The 27,013-nt window shown below is 41.9% G+C and overlaps 2 protein-coding genes across 6 annotated transcripts in view; one reads left to right on the forward strand and one right to left on the reverse strand.

Moving 5' to 3' along the window:
* LOC310900666 (uncharacterized protein) lies at positions 1-25,806 on the reverse strand. Of its 4 annotated transcripts, XM_083838962.1 has the most exons (4): positions 25,133-25,806; positions 23,923-24,028; positions 7,430-7,505; positions 1-7,261 (listed from the first exon to the last, which is right to left on the reverse strand). In XM_083838962.1, exons 1-4 carry the CDS (start codon positions 25,244-25,246, stop codon positions 7,243-7,245), a joined length of 315 nt encoding a protein of 104 aa, XP_083695088.1. In that variant the 5' UTR covers positions 25,247-25,806; the 3' UTR covers positions 1-7,242. The 4 variants fall into 4 exon arrangements, 1 of the variants encoding a protein (XP_083695088.1); XR_014585326.1 differs by lacking the exons at positions 1-7,261; positions 7,430-7,505 and adding an exon at positions 21,267-21,404; XR_014585327.1 differs by lacking the exons at positions 1-7,261; positions 7,430-7,505 and adding an exon at positions 21,398-22,076.
* The window catches only part of MPPED2 (metallophosphoesterase domain containing 2), a 200,111-nt gene that overhangs the window by 67,117 nt on the left and 105,981 nt on the right, over positions 1-27,013 (forward strand). For both annotated transcript variants that reach the window (XM_083838939.1, XM_083838938.1), the window contains exons 4-5: positions 17,079-17,225; positions 24,647-24,783. The gene's annotated coding sequence lies outside the window, so the exon portion shown is untranslated. The remainder of the gene's footprint in view (positions 1-17,078; positions 17,226-24,646; positions 24,784-27,013) is intronic.

Genomic DNA, 27,013 nt, shown 5'->3' on the forward strand with positions numbered 1-27,013 from the left:
GTAGGGATTGCAAACGCAAGGTGGATAAGCAACATCTGAAACAAGTCTGTGAAAGAGTATGCTTTATATAGGAAGGATAGAAATTTAAGTGATAGGTGATTTTCTGTGGTGATGAATCTGTGGAGTAATACGAAAGAACAGAATGGCTAAGACAAGTGTTTTGGAACTAAAATGGTTCACTTTTGGTTGAACAATGATGTGATGGAAAAGTACCAGCAGTGAGCTATACAAGCTAAGTTTTGGTTGTGAGCAAAGAACTTTGTAAAATAGTTTGACTGAACACTCTGAGAACTGTGTCACTGTAGTAAGGTTTAATGTCCCACATAAAAATGGGTGAAAAACTGAGAAATTAGTGGTGGGATCCAATTTTAACTTGGTGCGAGAATGACTTCATCAAGTTGGTACAGGAGGAATAAAAGGTGATACTATATTATGTGTGATTTTTGGTAAGCAGTAAGCAGATAATGAAAGCTGTTCAAAGAGAAAAGCCTTGGCTTGGTTGATTCTTTGACTAATTGCAAATCAAAAAGAAGTGTAACAATCTATTCTTGAAAGAAATTAGTAGAAGCAGAGAGCTATTCAGCAGAGTCATTGTACTGCAGAACTCAGGTTCTGGATTAGCTGTCTACTTTTGGTTTAAAAAGTGTTTGAAATTTACATTGAAGCAAGAGGGAATAAACTTGCAAGGCTTTGAGGGCCAATGTTGTTATGTTAATCTGGGCAACCACCTAAAAGAATATTAAGAGTAAAAATCTCACTAGAAATAGGCAAGAAGCTGATGAACAGAGGAAGAGATCTGTCATGGGTAGGAAAATTGGCTAGGAAAAGTGCCGAAGTCAAGATAGCTTAATATGAAAAAGAAATGGAATGTAAACCAATGGTAAATAGTTCCTCACTGATGTTTTTAAAGAAAAACTGGTGAGAGAAAGTGGGACTTGCCTTTAATACAAATGAGGTTTAGACTGAGGATAATCTAGTTTGGGCCAAAACAGCTGGAGGGGATGAAGAGGGAGGGTGTCAATGAAGTAATGCAGTTCTTAACGAGACTGAAAAGTATAAAAATACAATCTTAGTAAAGCTGAAATGAAAAATATGCATAATATACTTCAACCTGGTAGGGGAGAAGTAGCAGAGAAAAACAACCGGACAACTCCTTCCAAAAAAAACAAGCACCTGGTACATGAAACTGTTTGCTCTAGTTCCTTTTTATTTTTAATAGATCATTAAAATGGTAAATACAGTGGTGAATAAAAGCATTATTTAGGAAGCATATGCATGGTGATAAGGATAGTCCTAGATAACTTTCTGTTGCTCCAGCTTTAATAGTATACAGAACTTTAAACCAAAAGTTAAAAGAAAGTATTAAAAACGAGGAAACAGAAAGCTCTGGGGATTGATGCGTAATAGGATAACACACCAAAGATAAATTTTGCCACATCTCTCTTTCATATATTAAATTCTCCATGTAAAGGATTTATTGTTTAAACCTGACTTCAGTAAATCATTTCTTATGGGTAATGTACGAAAAATCATGAAGGCTGGGAGCAGAGGGAAGTAAGAGGAAAACTGTGTAAGGTGGCTGAAGAATTCTACAAAAGTGTGTTCCAAAAGTAGAAAATTTTGACTGGAAGTAGATTGGAGTTATTTTAAAGGCCAGCTTTGGAATCATTGTTATATAATAACATAGGAATAAAAAGCAGGTACAATATAATTAAATTATCGCAAAGCCCAAAATTATGAAGCCATTGTTATTTAAAGAAATGATCTTCATAAAGCAGAAATTTGGTGACTGAGGAGTGACTGAAGGGGGAAGGCATTCAATACTACAAAGGATGATGCTGTTCTTTTAAAAACTAGTCATAATGTCTTTTGCAAGATCTGAGCTAATCAATTGGAAATGACTACAAAGAGAAGAACCTGAAAATATTTGCACATTACAGAATGAGGGTGAGCTACCACTGTGATGTGGGTTGAAAAAAAGCAATAGTTACATGCCCCTGAAGAAGTATTCCCAAAAGGGACAGCAAATTGCTAAGGTCACATATGACAGTACTACATGCCATTTAAATTATTGCGTGCTGTTCTTGCCCCTGTGTCAGTAATATAGTTCCAATAGGAAGAGGTGTAGGAAAAGGCTGCAAGGATTAATGATGGGATGAACCTCCCTGCACATAGAAGATTGAAATAGCTTCATTTGTTTAGCCTACCAGAGTGAAGCAGAAAAGTAGCTTGCTTGCTCTTTACAAGTGTGTTAAAGAAGTGAACGCCAGACAAAACAGCTGCTTAAGAGAAAGGAAAATACTGGCACAAGAACAAATTGTGTTATCACCTGGTCTTAATAGGCATACATTTGGGCTGGAAATGAGAAGATCTCTTAAGGATTGGAGGAGGGAGATGCCAGAAGTGCTGTTTTATAGTAGAAATGGGAGAAAAATGCCAAGGTATTTCTAAGATAAAGTATGATTAATTTATAAACCAGATTCTGTGATGAAGTAGCTTGTGATAGCAGGCAATTAGTTTTGATTTAGAAGGCTCCTTCCTGCCCCGTGTTTGGGATTCATTAAGCCGTCTTCCCACCTGTCTCAGAGTGCATGGTGCACAGGATGGCATGGCAGTGAGAAAGCACCAACAATGTCATTTTCATCCATGTCATAAAATCAGGTGTATACCCGTTGAAATTGTTAAAGTTACTAAGGCTGTTCTCTCGAGTTCTGTCTGACTGCTTGGCACCTTGGCAGTTTGCTACCATCTATCTCGTAGCAGTTTTGCTGTACCAACAGAATATTTGGCCAGTTCTAGCCTTCTCTATAGAGCACTGAAGGACAACAAAGAATCCAGAGCTCCTCCACTGCGGGTAGGTCTGAATTCCTGTATCTGTTCAGTTGTGGAGTTGCCTCCTAGAGCCCTCTTAAAGTGTCTGCCTTCAGAGGAGTGGACCTGCGGAGTCGGAGGGCAATGGCTGAAGTGCTCTTGGGCTTCACCAGCCCATGCAAGGTGGGGCATCCATTCTGGGAACCACAGTGTGGCAATTCAGTAAGATGTGCTGAGCCATGCTGGGACTCAGGCTGGCATGAAAACCAGTCTCAGACAATAGCTGTTGCCAATTCCTTTTTGCAGTTTTCTTCTAGTGAGCTTTCTGGTTTTCTGCGATCACCGGGTAATAGGAAGCCAGCTAAGAATTAATTCACATTGTTGTTGCGTGTTAGTAATCAGTGCCTGCATCCCTGTTCTGAAGTATATGTGCTTTAACAGTGAATTAAATTACATTTACACAAGAACTGAAAAAAAGCATGAGTGAATGTATCTTACGCAAATGACAACTGATTTTTTTATTGCGTTTAGTAAATTAAAAATATATATGGTGTCGGTAGAATATTTACACAGATGCTACAGCTTCAAGAAAAATAAAACAGAAATGAGGTAATGAAGAATAATGTCTTTTTTTTTTTTTTTAAATTGAGATAGGATATTAATAATGAGAACTGGATCTATAATGGAATTTGTGAGTGAGGTGGGGTAAGAGTTAGATACTGCCTTTAAAAACGCATGCAGTTGGATTGTTTACCAACATATCTTTGTAAGAAATCTTTAAAATAAGGAACCTATCTACCAGAAAGTCTTTTCATGTTTCTTTCTACGAAATTGTCATGAAGCTTTGACTCTAGATAAGGGAATTATAATGAAATAAGGGAAACATTGTTTAGTTGTCAAAACGAATTTGAAGTGTGACATGTGTGGGAAGAAAGAAACCACAGAAAATTGGATATTGGCTCCTTGAAATTTACGTATGTAATGTGATGACTGTGGATTGTCTAAAAGAATCTAGCTCTTCATGGTTGGTAGAATCAGCTATTTACTGACCTTTCTTATTTTATGTTTTATAAAGAGTGTTACTGTTGAGGAAACATAAACAAATACTGCCAGACAGGTGAAGTATTTATCTGTAATCAACTTAATATTCCATGTTTCTGCTTTTTTGCAGCTTTATTATCGTGCTTGCTCGAATTTCCTTGTAAATGAAATGGTAGATTTTAAATGAATGTTTCAGAGTATCCGTGAAACAAAATACTTTTTACATCAGTAACAGAGTATTGGGTTTTCTTAGATGATTAAGATTCAGTTTTATACAAATAAGAACTACTCAGGTGTCATGCATGGGAATCAAAAATCAAATGTTTTGGTGTAACAAAGACTAATGCTATTTCTTCTAATTACTGCTCAGTAAGGTTAAAGTATGCTCACGAGGTTAAAGTATGTAATGCTCAGGTATAAAGGCAGATACAGAAATATATTCTCTCTCTCATGTGTATGTATATATGTGTATATATATATATATATGAAGAGTCAAAGGATGAATGAACACATTTTAAAATACAGATACGAATTTAAGGCATTGTGCTTCTCTTCTAATAGCCAAGCATTTGCATAATGATGATCATATCAACTTCAAAAGAAATGTATAGAATCCTAAAGTCAGCTTTGACAGCTGTAGCGAAGGGAGCTATCTCAGTCTTTTGTTTTGCATGTGCCTTTATAGAAAATCCCGGAGTGTGCAATAATGATAGTGCCAATGAGCTTCTGTAGGACAACTTGTTCTCCCAGTAATATGGTACAATTCTGTATAGACTACCGGTGGTTTTTTAAGTTTCTTTCGAATTCTGCACGGTTTTTATAAAACGGCCCAGGAAAATGCATGTAATGCTTCGATGCTGGCGAGGCCGAGAAGCTGAAGGGAGGCGAAGGAGGGTTGGGGCTCCAGCCCAGGGTGACAGCGGCGGTGCTGTAAGCAGGGAGCATCATCCTGGGCTCGGCCCCGCCGGTAGCGGGGGTGCGTAAGCGTGCCCTGACTGAGGGAAGGCCCGTCCTGCGCGGAGCTCTCTCAGCCCTGAGCGGACGGTTTGGCCACATGGTGGTCTTGGGAGGTGAAGAGGTGTTAGGAAAGGGCGGAGGCACCATTTTGTCATGCTTTCACAGCTCTGCCAGCGCACAGCGCAGTGTGCCGGCTGCTTGTACGCACTGAGGCACCTCAGGCATGCCCTGTGCTGCAGTACAAAGGCTCTGCCCTTTTCTCAAAATAAAGAACCTAAAGATCAAATACACGATGGACCCGAGCACACGTCCCTTTGGAAACATGGAGGGAAAAAATACACTAAGCCAGCCTCTTTAAAAGTTTGAGTTTCTACAATGGACAAAATCACTGGATTTTTACTTGTTCCAAATAACGGTAGAATCAAACTGTGCCAGCGGAGGGCAGGTGGACTCTGAGGCGAACAGCATTTTTTCTTTCATTTGCCCAGACAGATTCCACCGTGAATGATTTTCAGTGGGGTACTGTTATTTTACGGTAAGTCTGCCAGCTTCAGAATGCATAATCGGGTTCATGATCACTATAAATTATGTCACAGGAAAATGGAAGGAAACACACAAAGCAACAGTGATAGGACAGCTTGCTGGTTACAACGCCAGTCTAGAACCCATTATAACCCATTTCTTGATTGCATTTTAGGCAAATAATTTCAAAAGCATCTAAGTCAATTAAGAGCTCATTTTGAAAGCATTGTAGGCATTCAGAATTTGAGCCTCTTTGAAAGGTGTTTTTGAAAATGTAGCTGCAGGACAGTTCCGTAGCTGCAAGTTGGGGATCACAGCACTTCTTGCAAAGGTGATGTATGAATAAACATTCTTGAAAAGGAACTGGGGAGGCAGACAGGCTGCATGGGCTGCGGCACTGTGAGTGTTTATTGACAACAAGTCATAGCTTAAGCAGCCCGCACATCTCTCCTGGCTGCTGGTGGGTTCTGCCTGGCTCCTATGTTTGGGTTGCCGCAGCTGTTTGCACAGTGAACTTGATCAAGGAGTAGATCCAGCTGGTAAAGGATAAAATATGTGGTGACTACGCGGCAACACAAATGCCTGTGCCAGCCAGAACACTGGGTGGCATGTGCAGCGGAAGGAGGTTGCTGGGAAGGAGGGTGGGAGCCAGGTGAGCAGCCTGCTGCCTGCTGAGTGGGAGATCTCAGTCCAGCCTTATTCTCATGTACCTTAAATGTTAGTTGAGGACACAGAAAGATTTTGTTCTAATGTACAAAAAAGATTGAATGTGGGCTCAGGAGAAAACTTGGAGATTTTCATCACAGATTTGCACACAAGTAAAACTGGCCCTCTCACTCATGTATTAAAAAATAGAAGTAAAGTAAAACATGGTGGTGGCCTATGAAAGAGACGATTTAGGAGTCATACTCTCAAGTGTTATATTTTGATTTTTATGAAGAATTTAGAAGGAAAAAAATGGAATACTGCCTTTAAAAAAGATAGGTATAATTATTTATAAATTTTCTTAGAAGCTTATAGTGTGTCTAGTACAGCATTACTTTTATAATTACTGCTGCCTAATTGTGAGATAAATCATTGCTGCATTACCCTTTTACATTTGTGATAGGGATACTCATACTTCAGGTTTGTCTTTCCAGGCTTCAATGGCGGTATACTAAAGATGAATTTCATCTATTCCATGTGACACAGGTTGTTTAACAGGAAAATGTTTTTATTAGAGGAGCTGGGTTAAGGGTCCATCTGGAACCAATTGAATTCTATAATGGCCTAACCTCCTATTTCTAGAGGGAAAGAGGAAGAAAAGCAGGGAAGAAATTCAGGCTAACAGTGTAGTTCTGCAATGTGAATTTAAGAACATTCCCCTCCACTCCCTCCAGCCTCTTGTACCTGGGCTCTTGCTGTAATTTGCCACATCCTCAGCTTTGTGCATACAGACCCTTCTATGACTTCCTGTAAATTAGACTGTTCAAATAACTGCTCTTAACAGTCTTCATCCAAAAAGGATGGGGGGAGCACCTAAATAGAACAAATGAGGGAAAAGCAAATTATGCGGTGGGAGGGGAAATGAACATGGGTCTATGAGAGGAGACTGGTAAGACAAGGAGCTCCTTGAGCCATTATCCCTTGAGCCAGTCATCACTAAAAGCCCATATGTCATGTAATTAAGACTCGGTCGTAGGCTTTGATGCTCAACAGCCCTCCTTAGATTACCGAAGTATCCCCGTGTACCTCCCAGGATTGCATGAGAAGTCTCTGTCAATATATGAAGTTCTGTAAAAATACAAGACTACATATTGCAGCCTGATTCAAAGTCCAGTGAAGATCCCAGATGTCTTTCCTTTATTGCAAATGGCTTTGGACAGAGCCTGTGTGTAGCATTTCCACATCAGATGGTAGGAATTCTGCCCGTCATGTGGTACAAATCAGGCTGAGTTTATTTAAAAAAAAAAAAAAAAAAAAAAAGAAAAAGGGAATGGAGAGTTGCAGTAACACTATCTGCAGTTGCAGGTATATTTTTAAAGCACTTTTTTAATATTAGAAATACACTGAGGCAGCATTTGCTTGATGCTGTGTTGTTTATAAGCCACAAACTTACCAAGGTCGCCATTTTGTAAACCTGTTCTCATAGTCAGACGCCATGTTAAGCGATTTCTTTCTCAAATGCAGACAGCCTGAAAGAAAGCAAATTATTGCTAGTTGTCCAGGACAAAAAGGGTTATGGTACATACATTAATATACATCATGGGACTCTGAACTTTTTTGATTGTGTTGTTTATTTTCAAATAAGATTGTGTAAGAGTCATCACTGATGTATCACTGTGTTAGCTTACGCAGTTTTAGCAGAATAAAATAAGGTCTCTGCCCAAACCACCTTAAAACCTTTTTAGTAAGCTATATAGAAAAAAATGTCTCCAAGAAGAAAGTGCATTTCCTTTTAGAAGGTGACAATTGAAAACATTTTATTTCTAACTCACATTGTGCTATTAGCTCACATCTCATATATTAACTATGTGAGGGTAGACTGATGGCAAAATGTAGAAAAAAATATTACCTTGATAATCAAAACAAACAGCTGTGAAGTCTGAAGCTGTGAATTTTCTGTAGCTTATGTTCCATAGCGCCATATCCTTGACAAAAACATTATAGACAAGAGTATGGCTAGAGGAAATTAATGTAAAAAGTGTTGATTATAAAATACTGGTGAATGTCTTTGTGTATGCGTTTGGGGAGACGACAACTGTGTGGCTCACTTGTAACCCCATCTGTTTAAGTGCACTGCACAGTTGTTTGAAAAACCTTATAAAAAAGATAAAATCCTGAGTGCAAAAAACTAAAAATGCATCTATATTGAGAAAGTGTAGCCAATTGATTATTCAGCTGGCAAAATGGAAATTTCAAGTTGCATAGACAGCTAATTGTGGCCTGCCTATGGAATGACAGGTCTATAATTTTTAGTTTTGTGCACATTCAAAGCCAGTCACCTTGACACTTAACAGTCCATTATCTGCCGGCCACCGACCATATGATGATATTCAAAGAGTGACAGGTCTTTTCCATTACAGAATGATAAAATGCACTATGCTTTATTTGGATAAAGCTGTCTTCACAGACAGAACAAACCAGGTGCTTATCTGATCTTTGCACGCAACAATGACATTGGGACACCTTTTACTCCACAGGGCTAACCCTTTTTTGTTGTCTTTGTTGTTCTTTGGGGATAAAGATGAGGGAAATTGGTATCCCCAGCATTGTTTCCTAGGAGAACAGGTAAACTGGTATTTGTATCTATTTCTTTCAGTATTAAATAAGATAGATTGCAGGAGGCATTGGGACCCACGTCATGCAACTACATGATTCATAACCTAGGAATAAATGTTTATTATTACTATTATTAATAACATCAATTGTTGTATTTTCAGTGTGAATATATAGCAAGGTCAGAAAACGTGTCCCAGGATACTTGTGACCAAATAAAAATCAACGACCCACCACAAATCAGGCTGAGAGCTAGCATTTAATTCAAACTCAAACAAGGGGTTGGATGCAGCCAGGGATTCTGTGAGTTCTACTGCACCTTCCTTGGGTGTGGTGAATCTGTCTGCGGCTCTTGCTGGGCTGAGACAAGAACACAGGATAACGACCTTCTCTCTTTGTGGGGAAGACCTAGCTTGAAGAGGAGGTGGTGTGATGGTGCTTCCTTCCAAGGCACTGTTTTTTTAGGTTAGGGCATTCTCTGGCTGAGCGTATCCCTAGGGCATTGGAGTATCTACAGAGGAACATAAAGTAGTATTCTGTGCCAAAAACTTAAGTCACGATAGACAGAGATAGACACGATAGACAGTCTCAGACCTTGCTGTGAAGGGAAGGCTATGCCTTGGAACACTACAAGCATTTTGAGTGCCGGAGCATGCAGTTTTCAGGAGCCTCGTTAGAGATGGGCCCCAGCCAAAGCCATAAACTCTGCTTTGGCCTCAGCACTAGTTTCTGCACTGAATAGTTCTCAGTGAATTGATTTTGTTTATTTATTTATTTCTAAATGTGAGGTTTTAGTTATAAATTCAGAATATGCCTTTAGAAAAGAAAAAAAAAGATTTAAAAATATTTCTGAAGTTTTATCAAGACTCAGTATTGTTTTTCTTTGCCTCTTCCAATTCCTAGGGATATTAGTGCAGATTCTCACTGATTCACTGTGTGCTGGAGCAAGTGGTATAGGAGTAACCATGCAGAACATTGAAAGAGAGAAGTTTTATCATTTTAGAATGATCTTAAAATGATAACAATCCTGTGAATTACAAATTTGCAAACCAATTTCTTGAGCAATTAGACTTAGCGATAGTAACCTTTGCCACTAGAAAACATGATCTACAGATTTTCGAAATGATACACAGCTGCTATTTCAGTGTTAAACGTTATTCCTCTGGCTCCTTGCTCATTCAGTAATGAGTGAAGATAAATCTACAATATTTGTGATTTTTTTCCGTAAGATTTGCAGTTCATATGCAAATGTACAATCTCCTATGTGTATGTACAATCTCCTATACATACATATTGTGTATATACAGTATATTAGATGTATTTATAGCTCTGGAGAAAAGGCTAATGAAGAGAGCATACTCTGAAGTGAACAGTCACGCGACTTCATTTGTTCCCTACATGCTGCAATGATACTAATAATACTACACCTTTTACTCTACAGAATGGCTTGTACTTGGGGAATTGTGTTTCATCCAATTTTCTTGAAAATAATGAACAAGTTCCCTCAGGTTTATTGGCACTACCTTGTGCACACTTTTTTGGTGTAAATTATTTATTCTACTAATTTAACAGCAAACAGTCCTGGATAGTGAGCTTAGTGAGGCAATTTCATACATATTGGTTGTAGGTTAATTATTTAGGGATTGAGATATCTCTGGTAATGCCAAATAAGTACAGACCTAATCAGAGAAAGCAATTGAATGCGGCTAGGTTTTCCAAATCTCAGATTGTGCAACCATTATATGATGGTCATTAAGTTTGGTGTGTTATTGCAAAAGAACACGAATGTGTTTTGAGGTAGTCCACGCATTAACCCTTATGGTTCCTGTCATTTCCCAGGCGATCGATTCTGATCACTCAGAATACTCGTATCTACATATTCTGTTATTGTGGAAATTGAAATAGTTAAGGATGTTACTGGATATGCGTCTCGTCTCATGGGATAGCGTAACGGTTTGGGGGCTGATGAAATACGGATGCTGAAGAATCAACGGATAAATCATATTTAGCAACTAAAATAAACACCCTCTGTTTTTTGAAAGGTGTTGTGCAGTCACGGAGAGGACATTGCTTAACTGTTATAATTTTCACAACTTTATAGAAAGATGTTGGTGCTAATAGACTAAAAAACATTAAACATCTTGAGTCCTATGTAGCATCACTATCCAGTGTCAGTTAAATGAAAATACTTATTTTTTTTTTAATCAATGAGTTAAAAATATTCTTAATCCACATGAGGGTTTTTTCAGCTGACATAAAATGCGTTAGGCAGCTCATTTGAGAGGATTGTAATCTTTGACCAGAACCTGGGAAGATGATGAATGAAAAGCAGCGTGATGAGAAATCATTAAGGAATGTTTGGTGTTTAGAAAATGTTGATGCTGGGACAAAGTTGTTTCCATTCTGTCATCTTTATTTCTACAGCAAAGTTAGTGCTGTATGCTGTGTTGTGCTTTATTTCTTAAATGGCCCTCAAATCAGGGCCAGAAGGAAGGGCTAGTAACTCTTTATCTTATGTCCATGTTTTAGCATCTCTTCAGTAGCATTGGGGCGGGGGTGGAGGGTTGGTCTGTTTTTCAAAACCACCAGTGCAAGTAACCTGTTCTGCGGGGCATTTGTTTTGGTAGGGTTTGGACACAATCTATATCTTGGATGCGGATTCCTTTTTAATGTTAAATATAAACAAGTTCCTAAAACATGACTTGAAGTTACAGCAGGTGGGGGAGAAGATTTGAGATGATCCCTTTTTATCTAAAGCAGTTCATTCCACAGGTTTAGGTCAGCCTTCATGGAAATGCTTGCTGCCTTCCCTATGAGCCCTGCCGTGTTCTTTAAGGATCCATTTTGCTGGAGGAGGAAAGTTGTTCATTGCAAAGCTTTAGGATTCATGGGCTTTCCAGTGTAGAGGGTAGAGGACATGATAGTGAGATCACGACAGCCTGCATTGTTGAAGGGATGTACTGAAGTGTTCTGCACTGATTGGGTTTTCTTTAGCACGAAAGCCTTCATGCCAGATGTATTGCACTGGTAAGAGAGATGAATAACTGAAGCCAGATCATTAACAAGCACGATAGGATGGAGTCACTTAGCAGAAGATTGAAGGAAGCCTCATTTGTTGCCATGTAAGGGCATTACACTAGCAAGGATTTCAAGAGTACAGCTAAATATGTTTTCCATTTCCCATTCACTTGATCTGAGATGCATCCTAACAATATTTTACCCTATTTTACTACGTAAAAATAAATACCGTCCTCCGATGAGGATGAAAAGCTTGGATGTATCACCTGTCCTCTGGTAGGAAGACATGCTAATCTGCTGAGTTCTCCAGTTGCTATGGGATTTTTGCTTTTGTAAGGAGAGAGCTAATAAAACTCATGATCAGTGGAAGAATGTAGGAGAATCTTGGATAGTATTTTAATGACGAAGTTGCTTCAGGGAAGCAAGGAGGAGACTAGGGGCTGGAGTCTAATGCTAGTCCATGGTACCTTCTGAAAAGAAGTCTAGAAGATGGATGTTAAAATCTGTCCAAGGTTCTAATGAAGCTATGGACTGGAATGAAGAGCTTAGGGATCATTCAGCAACTTATATTTTATGGAACTATGGAAACTGAAAATTAAAAACATGAAAGGAAGACTGTAATAGTTGTAAGAGTGTATGAGGAATGTTGGCAGAAGTATGAAATAAAACATATACAGCTGTGTTAAGAAAAATACTTAACTCCATTTTAAATGCCACGAGTCATTAGGATGTTTCAAAAGGCAAGAACCAGAATGGTTTGGTTTTCCAGAAAAAAAAAAAAAAAAAGAAGGAAAACTGTCTCAGTTAATCGTAAACTGTTTTTAATTATAGGACTATGCTGCACTTCTGCTTAGGTGCAGTCCCTGTGCTCTTAAATCCACCAGCTTAGAATCGTGCAGGTACACATGGAAATGGAAACACAGCTAATCAAAGGCTTCAGAGTTACACGGGGGTGAGTGTAGGAAGGTTGGAAAGGGAAATGTGGAGGATTTGGGACAATTGGGCCTATGCTAGTTCTTGTTATTTTAGAGTCTTATTTTGTTAAGACAAGGTGCCAAAGACAAGTAATAAAAATGACTTTTTCATAATTCAAGAATTATATGAGCTGGTAGGCTGGAAGAAAAGAAAGCAAATCTCTTCATGTTTGGGCAGTACGGCTATTTTTCCTATAAAGCCGAGCACATATAGAAAACTGAGCTGTGCAGTGTAATTAAAATTGAGGAATACTGCATCTAATGTAGTGATGCTAGCCTGACCAGTGAGTGAGAGTAACACATGAAAGACACAACTTTGTGAAATGAATGGTTTCCTGGATGTGATAAACCACTTGTTCTTTCAGTGCGAGACAGAAAAATGGATACAGACTTAGTGAACTGTGATGGATGGGTCTTTAAAAGCCTCCCAGTTTTGGGAAAAAATAAATATTTATTTTACTAACCTAGACGGAGACGCTCTAGCCAGTCCAGTGTTTAAATTTATGCCTGTGTTACACATCTTAGAGTTCTGTAAAGAGCTACCTGAAATGGCTGTAAATGAGTAAGCCGGGTAGTGGAAACAGTCATAGTAAGGAACTCAGCAAGCCCAACTTTATCCTGTTTAAGAAAATCCAGTTTTGAATTCTTCATTTTCCTTTTCTGTTTGTACGTGTTAAATTATCAGTGCAGGATGCAAGGAAATTAATAGATTATAAGGGTGCATTTTTGTTGGATGTGACACCACGCATCCAGTGTTTTGAATATGATGCCACTGGGTGAATATTCAGTAACAAAGCACTGGATCCCACCCTGTCAGGTTCCTTGTTTCTGCTTTGCTGATCTGAGCTGAGATGCTTGCTGTAATATGACATGAGGTGCAGCACTGTATTTCTAGCAGCAGGCTTGTTCATCTGCTCGCAGATGGAGTTCCCCCTTCTCTTTGTGGCATGGACTAGGTGTTTTAAGGAGAGAATACTGTAGACAGGCACAACAGTCAGGATTTTAATTGTTTTCCTAACAAAACTCAATGGAAGTCTTCAGAAAGTTGACATAGCTTGTCTGCTAGGCTTTCTGCAGTAGTTGCTTTTTATTTCTGCCATGAAGCAGTTCTAAAACGTAGTGCAAACCAGTAGGAATGACTGTGCAAAGGGTGTGTGATGCTTTCCATTGTTTTACTGAGCTGTTTCCCAGTTTACCTCCTGCCTAGTGGCATGGAGACACAGCTCAGCCCATTTGCGTGAGAAGGAGAGCACAGGACTGGTCTGCATACAACCAAAGTAATCATACAAACTTGAAATAAGAACACCTGACAGACTCAGAGTTTCCTGGGTGGAATATAGCCTTTGAAAGTCTCTCAAGAGAGTTACATTTTGTATTTCAGTGACATGTCTTTCAATGAGTCTTCTGATTTTAACATTGTTCTTTAGTATGAAATGCTAAATGGACAATCCACCTGCCTGTTCCACAAGTAGGTCAGCATTTGATAACTGCATTAAAATTGGCCTTTCCTAAATCCTCTCTCTCACCGCAATCTTTGCCGTCCCTCTCAATTTTCCTATGTTCTAATGCTCCACTGTGGAGAAAACGTTGAGTCTTTTGAGAAACTGTCACCCACAGTGAAGCTATTTTGTTTTTGTTTTGGATTGTTTCTTCCTCAAAAGCTTGTGAATAGGTATTACAGATATGATGCCACGTGGAAAAGACTTCTTTTTTTTTTTTTTTTTCATGCTCATGCAAAATTCTGTCTTTTTTCTATTATCCTGAAAAAAAATCCCAACATTCTGGGCTTGTGAAAATGCCTTAAAGAATATATTCAAAATATTTAAATGTATTTGTAATCTAATTCTCAAGCCTAACATCCAGTTCATTTTCAATGTGGCCTATCACTTCTGGTGTGACATTACTGAAAACCTTCTGATTAAAGCCAGCTCTCTTATGCATACTTTACCTCTGTGACCTCTGAGTAGCTTGAAACCATTTGAACTCCGTCTAAATTGGATCCCCCTGGTTGTAAGTGTTACTGCATGTCAGTTCTGTGTCAGTTGGATGGAAATCTTGCTGTAGAGGATGAAAGTTCACAGCTCAGTATTAATCTACTGGGCAAACTACATCTAATGCCTTCAGTTTTCTTGAAATACAGCTGCTGATGACCTCTGACAGGTAAAACACAATATAGGATTTTCTAATATTCATTTTTAGTATAGGTATTTAAAAAGTATCATGTATCCTTCTTCTGTACCAAATAAAGAAGAGACAAAATTAAGAATAGTGACGAGTAGGTGATCGGAAATGGAGACTTCTGTTAATAGAATATGTCTGAGTCCATTACTACATAATTGTCTTGTTCTCAAAACAGAACGTGCAAATCCTGGCTTCAGTAAAGGAAGCTGTGTACTGTTGAGCTACTGGCTGTGATTCCCCTGATGTCTGTAGGACAAAACGTTCAAACTGGTGTGTGAAGAGGAGCATAACAAAGGAAAAAAAAATTCCTGAACCTGCATGGCTTCTGGAGCAAGCAGCATAAATCATTGCGTGCTGGTGGAGTCTAGCCTTAACTCGCAAATAAGAACTAATAATTTAGCACCAGAAACTGTTTAAAAGAGAATCTGTATAGAGTTGTGTAAACTGGGTGACACCGTTACCAACATCTCTGTTACAGTGGAACACCTTTGCTCTGTCAACGTTAGGGAGTCTTAAATTGTAAGTACATTACATTCGGGTTTGCTTTTGAAGTGACCTTTTTTGTACAGAGAATTCCAAGCTAAAGCAAAAGTTTAATAGGTGCAGGTTTGTAAGTTTGCAACTTGATCTCACTTTTGTTTAAACTAATGGTAAAACCTCTGCCTCTTTCAGTAGGAGCAAGATTTAAATATTTAGTTAGCATCTGAAAGGAAGCTGATCTTGTATTCCTTGCAAATCCCAGATTGTCTCTGAAAACAAGTGGGGTTTGGCAGGAGGAAAGAAGTGTCTAAGATTAAGCGCTGGTTTATGGTGGGATAATGATGACACTGGGAGGGACAACTTTTAAGGCACTAGACATGAATCAGATTCAAATTTCTCAAAGCCATGTACCAGTCCTGTTGCCTTAAAGTGTGCTTTTGCTAGGTCTGAACGGAGCCTTGGCTGTTAGAGAAACCTATGTTTAAAAGGAAAATGTAGTCTGTGGAGTGTGTTCCTATTTTATAGTATCTTTTGAGCCCTTTCAACTCCCCTTACTCTGTAGCTACAAGTGTGTCGTTACAAAGCACTGTAATTCGGTAAGTCAGATAAAGTATCTCGTGACAACTCTTTCCCATCCTCATTCCCTCTCAGGGAAGAACAAAACAGCAGTAATAAACCAGTATAGGTATGGCTTGGGGTGTTTTAAGACACTGTCTCTCGGATCACTTCTTGGACAGTTTAAGAGCATGTTTTTATGTGGTTTCCATTTCGAAATCCAGATTTTTTAAAATCCTGAGAGCCCGACTCCTTTTTCTGTGAGTCACACAAAGAAATAGGTTTTTGGTTCTAACATGTGGAGAATCCAGAGTCCAAAACCTTGGAGTTCTCTCCTGCCAGAGGCTCTAACACCTGCTATCAAAAGGGAGCAGCAGAGCTCCCTGTGGTGCGGTGTTCTGGTCACTCGTGTGCGGGAGAACAGAGCTCCTTCAGCGGCAGTGCCACTGAGCTTTCCTGTAAACATGCACACACATTCTGATGTGAATATAATGTAACAGCATAAGCACTCTTACAACAGTGTAGCAACAACAAAATGTAAGAAAAAAAAACAAAACGTTAAGCAGCTTGCAGACTGTGGCAGTCTTGTGGTTTGTGAGCTTTTAATCATTGATTTTTGCTTTGTTAATTTGGCAGTATTGAACGTAGGTAACTAGCATTCTGATCCAACAAGTATTTGGAAAAGAGCACCCTGACGAAAATCCATCAGAAGATGAGTGAATGTTGGAAAACGACCTGTGCACAGTTACTCAGATTCTGAACTGAAAGTACTAAAGCGTGAACTGACAATTATGATCTCTTTCTTTACCGTTTTTGGCTCACGTTATTAATTAAAACAGAGAACTCCAGATAGGAAGAATAATTTACCCACTGAAGAACTTGCATATATGTTAATTTTCTTTTTAAGTTGATAGTATACCATAGGTAACTTACATTGGAAAGAGTAGGAAGTGTTACTGAAATCAACAACGAGGGATTAGGTAGTACGGTTTAATAGGCTTTGTTGTATATGAAATGGCTGGCTAACAGCTTGTTCTAAATAGGAAAGCGTAATTGTCAGACTACTAGTTTATCTTGCATCTCGGTAGACACATCAGCTAGTCTCAGAATGTTTTCCATCCAGATTTGTTTTAGAAACTGTAGAGTTTTGTAGGTTTAGTCCCATACTGGACATGCCACTGGCCTTGTGGAGAGTTGGGATCTGAATCCCATCTTTTTCCTTTGTCTTTTCCTTTGCCTTTTTTATGTTTTTAATTTTTTCTCTTCATTTCTCCTTTTCAGAAGTGAGACGTCTCAATGGACACATCATTGTGACAGCGAGGGTGCTCCAAAGAGACACTGACTCTGCTCCTCTCAGCCACTGTCAAGGGCTATGCGCAGATCTGAAAGCACAACAGGGATCAATGGGAATCCAATGTGGACAAAAAGGTACCCTGGTTAAATTCAAAATGAGTTTTATAAACTGATTTTAGAAACTGTTTTTCTTTTAAAACATATCTTTTAAACAAGATCACAGTTTTGAACTTGCAGTAATGACATCACAAAAGATAGAGCTGCGGCCAATATTTCTGATAGGGAAAAAATATATAAATGGTAAATTTATACTACCCTGACAGAAGAAGTCTTCTCAAGTGCAGAGTTTGGATTAACAGTAACTGACTGAAAAAATGATTTTTTAACGCACAGATGTTAAGATCACCTTATGGGAAAAGATGATATTAAAACCCATGGAAATCATGCATAGATTACTTTTGAAACTCGCATGCTTTACCAGTAAGTCCCCTCTAGATTCCATTTACCCTTTTTCTACTAAGCTTCCTATCTGTATATCCCCTAATAGAAAGAAATCTTCTAGACATTTCCTAGCACAACTTTTTAATTAGGTTTATTGATAATTAATCTCTGTAAGTCCATGTGCAAAAACATCTCATTATCATTCTTTTAAAGCATGATATAGGGTGTTTGTTTGTAGATCTTTTTCCATTTCATGTTTTCTGCTCTGTGCATGTTATGGTGAGATTGTGGGTATAGCTTAGTTAAATTTTCAAATCAGTCTGTGCTTTAAAGAAATTAGTGCTTGATATATACGGCTGCATTGATGCTGACATTTGCCTTTTGTACATAAAGATATTATGACTGTAAGAAATATTTTGACACAAATATTTTCATTTGCAATGGCACAATTTTTTATCATTTCTGTGTCTTTTTTTTTTCCTTGTTACTTTCCGTTTCTTGTCCAAGCACACTGCTAAGTGGCAGGAGGAATAACATATAGCTTGCAGACCATCATCTGCATTCCCTTTGCATTAGGTGTAACACTGGCATGAAAATCAGAGCCCTTGCTCCAATTTTTCCAGCTGTCTCTGTCTCCCTGTGATCTTTTTGTACAAATTTTCTGGCAAATCTTTGAATATGCAAGCTTATGTCCCTTTCTTGAGAGTACACGTGTTCCTGTCTCAAAACATGGGTACAACTGAACAGAATCTTTATTGCTTTTTTTTTTCTTTTTTTTTTTCCCAGTACTTCAAGTGTGTTTAGTGATCTAAGCAAGTCCTTAAAACATGTATCTTCCTCCTGTGTCCTCTTGTTCCCAGATTTCTATGTTTGTCTGGTTTGTTTTCATTCAAAATGTATGAGTAAAGCGGTATCAGGATCTTTCCACTGCCATCTTCAGGTCTTTATTTATAGAGTGCTTTCACAGCTTCAGGAATTGTTAACTTTTAGGCAATAAATGTCATCTTACTTCTGAGGTTAGATTTGTTTTATTTTCCTTAGCAATATTATTGCTTTAAAACTGTAATATGTTTTCTATTTTGGTCTTTTTCTGTTGCCCCAAGGGACTTGAGCTATTACTAGGATTTGCATTGGCCATGGTGCTGTTCTTATTCTGCACATGGTTATGGGTAGACAGGCGAGAGTGCCAGGGCCAAACATGGTGTTCTATTGGAAGAGCTCGTGCCAAGATTCAGGCTTGAACAATTTGGAGGAGACATGATGTCACTGTCTCCATAAAGTGAATTTGGACAGGAATATTGCATTGTATTTTGGGTATGTGTTTCAAAAATAACAATGAAAATAACATCTTGTATGTTTCCTTAATTTCTGCATTTAGTCTCTGGTTTCACAGTCCTTGCCCTGCATTTCTTGTGTCCTAGTAATATTTCTGTTTCATTATTTTTCAAGCAGAGTTTGATGACACCGATTTAGCAGTTTCTCACAGTTCACTGCCTCAGTTTTCATCAAATTATACTTCTAGTTATACTAGACACCTTCATCATCAATTTCCATATGCCTCAAAGACATGCAGGGGCCAGTTTGCCAACACTGAACTCAAATGCTAGACAATAACTGGAATAGAGGATTTTTTTCCTGGGGCGTCTGAGTGTAGAATCCAACAGTATAGGATCTTTCAGTAGTGAACAAGCAGTTTCAGCCTGTATGCATTCAAAATCTAGACAATAACTGCTATGCAATATTGATTTTAAAACATCAAATCAAGTGACAAAAATGATCATTAATCAGAGATTATACCTTAAGATCTCATCTGTTTCTTTCCAGAAACCTATCTTACATTAAACGGACCAGTGTGTGAATTCAAGCTTCACTCTTTCACCATAGAATTTGGGCTTCATAAGCATCCTGCGTACCACAGAATTTGATAATTAGGGTAGTTAACACATAATGAAGACTTTGGCTTCAGGCTCTAGGTTTACATGTGCTTTCAGATCAACAGTGTTGTTGGGGACATTCAAAGTGATAAGACTCCTGAAAACATGAAAATCTTTTCCTTCCGTTAGGAAATCTTGTTCTTAGCTTCATTCTCAAATTGGAAAAGATCTTCATATTGGAATGCCTGTCCCCTTTTAAGGCTTTTCATTATAATTATCCTACAGTTCCCTACAATTTTCTGTAAAGGGAACACACTCCTGGCCCAAAAGTAATTTGGAGTCCATAAACTGGAACTAGAAGTAGGTGTGCTGGAGTTTATGGCTGTAACTTCTGTCAAAAACGTAAGTTAATTATGCAAGGCATGAAGTGAAGCTCTGGTGTTTATTTGTTTAGATGTAAAGAGGTTAACTCGGAGTAACCGTTGACAGAAGTCATCAGCAACAGCTGAATTAGCAGTTGGATCTGTAGTTTTAAAAAGAAAAATTCAAGATAGCCTAGGAGGGATATTCTCTTTTCAGCATCGCCATGTAGATTTCTTTGTTTGCACTGTGAGCTAAGGTCTGTTTCAGTCTTGCAATTTGCTTTCCATGTGGAATTTTGACTGATGTTGAGAATTTCATAGGTAGCTTTCAGTGCAATAGGGACCTTCTCTCAGTAACAGAGAATGATTTTTCTCCATCTACCGAGTTTCCACTCGTGAAGTCTGTAATTTGCAAAGTGCACTTCATGTGATATAAACCCACTTCACTACCCGTTGTCTCTGAAATCAGAAGGACATGAGTAGAGGGAGGGCGTAGTTAGGAAGCTTTCTGATATTGCCTTGAGTACTCAAAACTCCTGGGTACGAAGTTCATCTTACATCTCTGAACAGAAATGTATTGTGGACAGTCTGCCACAGGATGAAGCGATGTATGTGATGAAAAGGGACAGCAGTTGTTGAGTAAGCAAAAGTTCAAGCAGAAGAGAGGTTCATAATTCTCTCTACTGTAGTAGTGAATGCCTGTTTCCTGCCAGAACTTGAAGTTTGGGAATTATTTGGTACAATGAGCTTTGAGTGGCTGAACTGCAGTAGGAATAAACTGAAGACTTTCTGATGCATTGGCCTTGGCTGAATACATTGTAGACCAATTAACTGATAAAAAGATCACTTGAAAAAAAGGCATCTACCTTCTCCTAAACAGGCAAATCAATACACAACAAATAGGGTGTTTGACCACCTCACATTACTTTCCTTATTCACTGCCACAGCTTGTTGACCAGAAGGTGAACACCAAAAACTTTTCCTTGTAGCGTGTCCTGAGCCTTCACTATCTGGGAGCAAACCTAAATGTTCCTGCAGTAATATCTTTGTAATAACTGCCATGCATCAAACAGTACTTGCATCTTTATGTACGTACAAAGCTGAAGTCACTGCCTGCTCTGTTATGAAGGAATAAATCACCCAGACATCCTTCTCAATTTGAAAAATTTCAACCCCCCCAAAACTTAATAGGAATGGTTTCTTCTCTAGGTACCTTGACTAGCAGTTAAACTGGGAGATTTTAGAAGGGCAAATGATTCACCTACAGCTTTTTTGCATCATTTTTTATTTCTACAGAGAGCAAGTAGGAAAGTTCCAATCAAATATTTAATTTAATTTAATAGGGGCAAGGCGGCAGACAACCATTATCCTGTGACAATGTTCTGGTCCATCGAATATAAAAAGAATGCCCAGAGGACAACTGATGATATTTCCTTCAGTAGTCTTACTTGATGCTCTATCAGCATTATAATGATGTGTTCCTCTCTGTCTGCAGCTTTCTGACAGAAGGCTTCAGTTTCACTTCCTTAAGAGAATTGTCCTTTTTCTGAAAAAGCTGGTGCACTTCTGTGGAGAGGCCATGGTTTCTTCCTGAGGATGTAGCATTCGCTGGAGTGCTGAACTGGTTAGTGTATGGGCTCATATTGCGAGAGAAAAAGTCAGATAAAAAAATGGTAACAGCAGAGACTACAAAAATCTAAAGCCAAGGAGTACTGTATTTTTTAATTCAGTTTTTAGGGTTTAATTTTTTGCTAGTTCTATTCTTCGATTTTCTATGTGAAAGTAACTCCAAGTGATAAAGGAACAATTTGTATCTTCAAAGTTCGAATCCTGGTTTTGTTTGGTTGGTTTCATTTTATATCTGATACTGTGTTCTGTTGTATGCCTGCTGTTGTTGGCCAGCATGCACACCAAATAGTTGGTGACTTTCAGGCTACAAATGGAGGAGGAGAGCAGTAGAGAACTTTTCATCTATCCAGCTACATTGTGCAAATTTGAAATGTAGTATTTGCTCAGTGGGGCATAAAGCTAAACTAAGGTGGTGTTCTCCAGTTGTCTTCTGTTCCATAGTTACTGGAGAACTGTTGCTTCAATGAGGGGAACAAGTTCGTTAAAAATACAGTTTTTGGCAGAATTGCAGTAGCATGTGGTGAAATATGCTCAGTCTAGTGACTTCAGTGTAGGCTGCCACCAGTGGATGTCCGCTGGATCCGTTTCTGCTTTCTTAAAATATATATTGTCTAGCACTGTAGGTAATTGACTAGTGCACCACCACGCCCCAGTCTCTGAAAGCTGAAATTGAGTTCTCTCTGCAATACAAATGAGAATCCTCGTTGCTGTTGTCTTAAACTGGCCAAAAATCCAGGTAATGCATGTATTGAAACAAAACCAACCAAACAAAAAAGGAAAAAAAAAAAGGCAAGAACAAACAAACAAAAAGGTTACAAAAAATCCCTCTGATACTGTGTCCAGACTCAAAGATAATGTGGATCAGTGGCCTTTTTCTGAAACTGTAAAACAGTGTGCGTCCATCTTGCTCCTGCACTGCTGGCTGGAGCGCCCTGCATTATGGTAGTGAAAGCTTTCAAGAGACTGTTGTGAACTGGGCTGGGGAAACTAAGCTGCTTTAAAAGCCTGTTTGGAAGGAGGCTTATATAAAAACATGTTTTTTTCTTACATGGTTTGTGTCCTTAAAGAATGGGAGCAAAAAATAAATGGTAAAGGAGTGGAGAGGTTGTGGAAACAACCTCAAAGTAGCACTGTCAATCATTTTATACTGTGAAACATGGGCTTGTAATCAGGTCTTGCCTCCTTGGGTCAGACGTTGGAATATTCTTGAGATACCTGACTTTGCGAGTAGCTTCAACACGTGACATGCAGCAAATCACGGAGCACAACAAGGCACCACATGATATAGTACATCCTAACCGGGTAGGATCTCTGTCAGGCTAATACTGTAATCACAGACCAATGTCATGACGTGCAGTTGGAAAGTTGCGTGTGTTTTTGTTTTTTTCTTTTCTATGTAAAAGATTAAAAGGTGTCCACTGAAATTTAGGGAAGATTTGTCCCAAAGTGAAAATCAAAGTGAGACAGGCTTCCCTAGTTCACACTGAACTGCTCTGTGTGTATCTCAAAAGTTTATGGCTTTTTCTTGTGCTTGGCAGAAACTGGAGATGATAATACCTAGGAAAGTACTATCAGAGATTGCATGATAGGTTTTGGAGAATCTATATGCTTTTCTTGACGCTGTAGTATTTCAAAATTTTTAACATGCATCAGCTGCATCTGTGCATTTGATGATACTTGCCTTGGATTTGTAAAAGTGAAAGAACAAAATCCAGAGCAAACTCCGAACATGACTGAAGTTTCATGTATAATACACACTTGAAACGTTATGAATAGGAAGTGCTAAAGTAAACAAAAGCTGCTTGTTCACTATTTTGAGTTTCACCCAACTAGAAAAATCAGTCCTGTGACACTCACAATAAACAGCTTGTTTGCTTTTTAATTTTCCAAATTTATCTTTGAGATCCTCTTGTCAAGTGTGTATTTATTAGTAAGTCCGTGTTCCAGCCACAATAAAGACATTTTCTTTTTCTGTACTTACATACTTGCATTTTGAGGCTGCTCTTTTGAACTAGAAAGGCAACAAAATAGAACTCTTTTCCTCAGAAAAGCCTGTAATCAATTTAAGAAAACAATTTTTCCCTCTTGTAGCAACTCCACGGACAATGCACTTCTAAAAGTGGGTAGTTTGGAACACATAGTGTTCTTGGGGAAACTGAAAACAAGTAGTTTGTTAAAGGGAAGAATTTCATTATGTGCTCTTAACAGAAGATGTTTCTGAGTTTGTGGAGTCACTTATTAGAAACAGTGCTCCCAGTGACTGTATTACAGCTCGGTGTTGCTGCTGAACATGCAGTATTGTGAAAAAGGTGTGACCTTAGAATCAGGACCCACTCTTGATTCACGTTGGCAAAAGCCAAGTAAGGCTAACTTTGAAGCCATATACTTTATTTTATGTAAGGACTAGTAAATTAGGTAAACGGTTATTTCAGTACGAGGACACTGAAACGCTGGGGTAACGTGTCTGATTTGTCTCTGACTGTACAAGCTATCAGAGAGAAGGTGTTTGAGCTTTCAGTCACCTACCCATACTTCCTCCTTGGTCTTCCTTCTGTGCCACAAGCTCACATTTGTAGTGCTGAGGGCTCTGGATGCGGTATGAAGGCAAACAGGAAAAGTCCTTCTGCTGCAGCTGCCGAGAAGGGATACAGCAGGTTCTGGGTGGAACCCGCTCGCCCTCACTCCCCATATTTTTATATTTAAACAGGCAGTGGCACCAATGAAGCTATCCTGTCCTCTTTGTGTCCCCAGTTGCTCATCCTGCCCCCTGCCTTGTTGCAGCACAAGCGTTTGTGCAGTCGTGAGGTGAATGGGTTGGGGAGACTGATCGGTGAGGAAACCGGCTGCGTTTCCCTGGCGCCGACTGGATCTCTGTCCCAGGTGGTCTTCCCCGTTCTTGCACAAGGACTTGTGCAGGGACAGAAGGTGGCTAAGTGGGCTGAGTGCTGGATCACTTATTTTCCAGCAGCATCAGGGGCAGGCAGTCAAACATATTTGTGAAACTATGGCCCCAGACTCCATTCCAGGCAAAGATTCCCTGAAAATGTTGCTTCAATTTGGTGAGGAGGACGACTAACTGTGGGCCGTTTTGTCTGAAACAGGAAAACAGGAATTTTCCTATGCTGGTTCACAGTGTTTACTTCTATTAAAAGGGAAAATGGCAATAATAAAAGATCAGAAAGATCTGATGTCAAATTTGGAAAAAAAAACAACATGCAATTAAATCTTTTTTTTTTTTTTTCTTTTTCAGGCTGATTCTTCTTAGTTTGCTGTGCTTCTAAAGGGGAGCATCCATCCTAGTGGGTTTCTGTCTGACAATGCCCTGGACCCTTCTCATTGTTTTCAGCAACAAAGAAAAACCTGCCTAGTTGCCATGCATATCCAAAGGTTGGCCAGAGTCAAAATTATTTATTTAAAATATGTAGGGCACGCCGTTCTTTGAGCAGCCTGGTAGGAGCTTTCATTTTTTTTTTCTCAGCTCCTTTGGATTTTTTTTTTCTTGCACTATAGATGTATGGCTGTTTGGAACTCCCCCTTCCCATTTGTTGTCTTGGAAGGAAAAACCCAAACACGTCTAATCTGTACTTCTTTACTTTGTCACTGTTGTGGCTGTTGACACGAATGGTGTGGATTTTGAAAAAAAAAAAAAAAAAAGGGCGGTGGGGGGGAACAAAAAGACAACGGCACGCTCCCTGATGCTACCTCTTCTACCTCTGCATAGAAAAGCCCCACTTACCCTAGGATAATGTTCAGCCCAAATGGTAATCCCCCGGTAGCGCTGCTGTATGTTGTTTTTTTCCTCCCGGCGGCTGAGGTTTAGCTCATCCGCCGCAGGAACCGACCCCCGCATCAGCGCCTGATGCCGGGAGGTGCTGACCGCGCGAAGCCCCGCGGGGGACCGGCGTTACTGCCGTTATCCGCAAATCGCCCTTCGGCCCGCCGCGGCCGGGCCCCGGGGCTGCCCTGCGGCCGGCTCCGCGCCCTGACCCCGGCACGGCCGCTGCTCTCGCCGGCCTCCGCGCCCGGGCTCGGCGGGGGGAGGCTTTGCCGCACTTGGGAAATGCAGCAGCGATTCCTCCCTCCCTCCCTGCCCGGGGGGGTGAAGTGCGAGGCGGCGGGAGGAGCCGCGGTGTGTGTGTGTGTGTGTGTGCGTGTGTGTGTGTGCGTGCGAGCAGCGCTCCGTGGCCGCCGTGTTTCCTGGTGCCTGCTCCCTGACCCCAGTGGCAGCCCCGCTCACTGCACCGCGCCCGCCGCCGCCGCCCCGGACCCGGACCCAGGCCGCCGCCGCCGCCGCCGGGCACCGCCGCGGGGTCGGGCGCAGGCTCTGCCCCGGCCGCGCCCCCGCCGCCCCATGGAGCGGCCCCGCCGCCCGCGCTGAGGCGTCCCCGGCCCGCGGGCAGAGCCGCCGCAGGGAAGGTGAGCGGCCCGGGCGGGGGGCGGCCGCGCCAGCCGGGGGGCTCCGACGGGCGGCCGCGGCGCACAAAGCCGCGGGTTAGAGGTGCCGTGTCACGGGCAAGTGCCGGGGGGGCGGCCGGCGGGGCGGCTCCGGCGGCGTTGGGGCCAGCCCGCTGCACACAATGACCGGGGCGAGCCCGCCGCCTCCCCCGGCGTGATCGCCCCGAGCCTGAGCGTGAGCCCGCCGGGTCGGGTCGGGCCGGGCCGGGTGTGTGCGGCGGCTCGGAGCCAGCCCGCCCTGCCCGGCCCTGCCCTGCCCGGGCCGTGCCCCCGCTGCCCTCCGCCGCCTTCCTCCGCGCCCGGGGCGGGCAGCGGCCTGGCGGCGGGGCCGGGGGCGGCGGCGGGGCACGGAGGGTAGGCCGGGCCGGGCCGTGCCGAGCCGAGCCGGGGCGGGCAGCGTTGTGCCGGCCGGGGCTAGCGGCGGGCGGGCGGCAGCCCCGGGGGGCGCAGCGCGGAGCGGCTCCGGGGCTCCCCGCGCGGGGTGGGGGGGGCGCGCCGCAAAAGTATCGGTGGGGAGCGGGCTGCTCCCCCCGTCCCCGGCGGAGTTCCCCCGCTCCGCCTCGCCGGCGGGGGCTGCCTCTCGCCGCCCGCTCTGAAAGCCCGCTGCCGGCGGCCTGGAAACCTCCCCGGGCGGGGGAACGGCGCCGGGATACGGAGCCGCCGGCAGCCCCCCGCCCGCCGCCGAGCCGCTGCCGGCCCTCCCCCGGGCTCCCCCCAGCCGGTGCAGCCCCGCTGCCGGTGGGGGGCCGGGGCCGCGATGCAAACTTTGCGCGCAGGAGCCGGCGCGGAGCGGAGCCGCGGGGATGCCGAGGCGGGGGCAGGGCAGGGCAGGGCGCCGAGCCGAGCCGAGCCGGGCTGGGGGCGCGGGGCGGGGGCTGCGGCACACGCCGGGACGGGGCCGCGCCGGAGCCATTGGCCGCCCGGAGCCATCAATCAGCGGGGGGCGAGCCCGGAGCCCCGCGGGGCCGCGGCCGGGGCGGCCCCGGGAGCCCAGGCGGCGGCCGGAGGTGGGGAGCGGCCGGGGCCCGGGGGGGGCGGCGGAGGGCGGGGGGCAGCCGGGGCCGGCCCCCCGGGCTGGGGGGGGGCGGGGGGGAAGGCGCGGCCCCCGCTGCCGTGCCCGGGCGGCCGGGATGGAGCCCGGAGTTGGGCGCCAAGTGTAGCG

The sequence above is a fragment of the Anser anser genome, assembly GCF_964211835.1.
Source record: "Anser anser genome assembly, chromosome: 5".
Classification (NCBI taxonomy): domain Eukaryota; kingdom Metazoa; phylum Chordata; class Aves; order Anseriformes; family Anatidae; genus Anser; species Anser anser.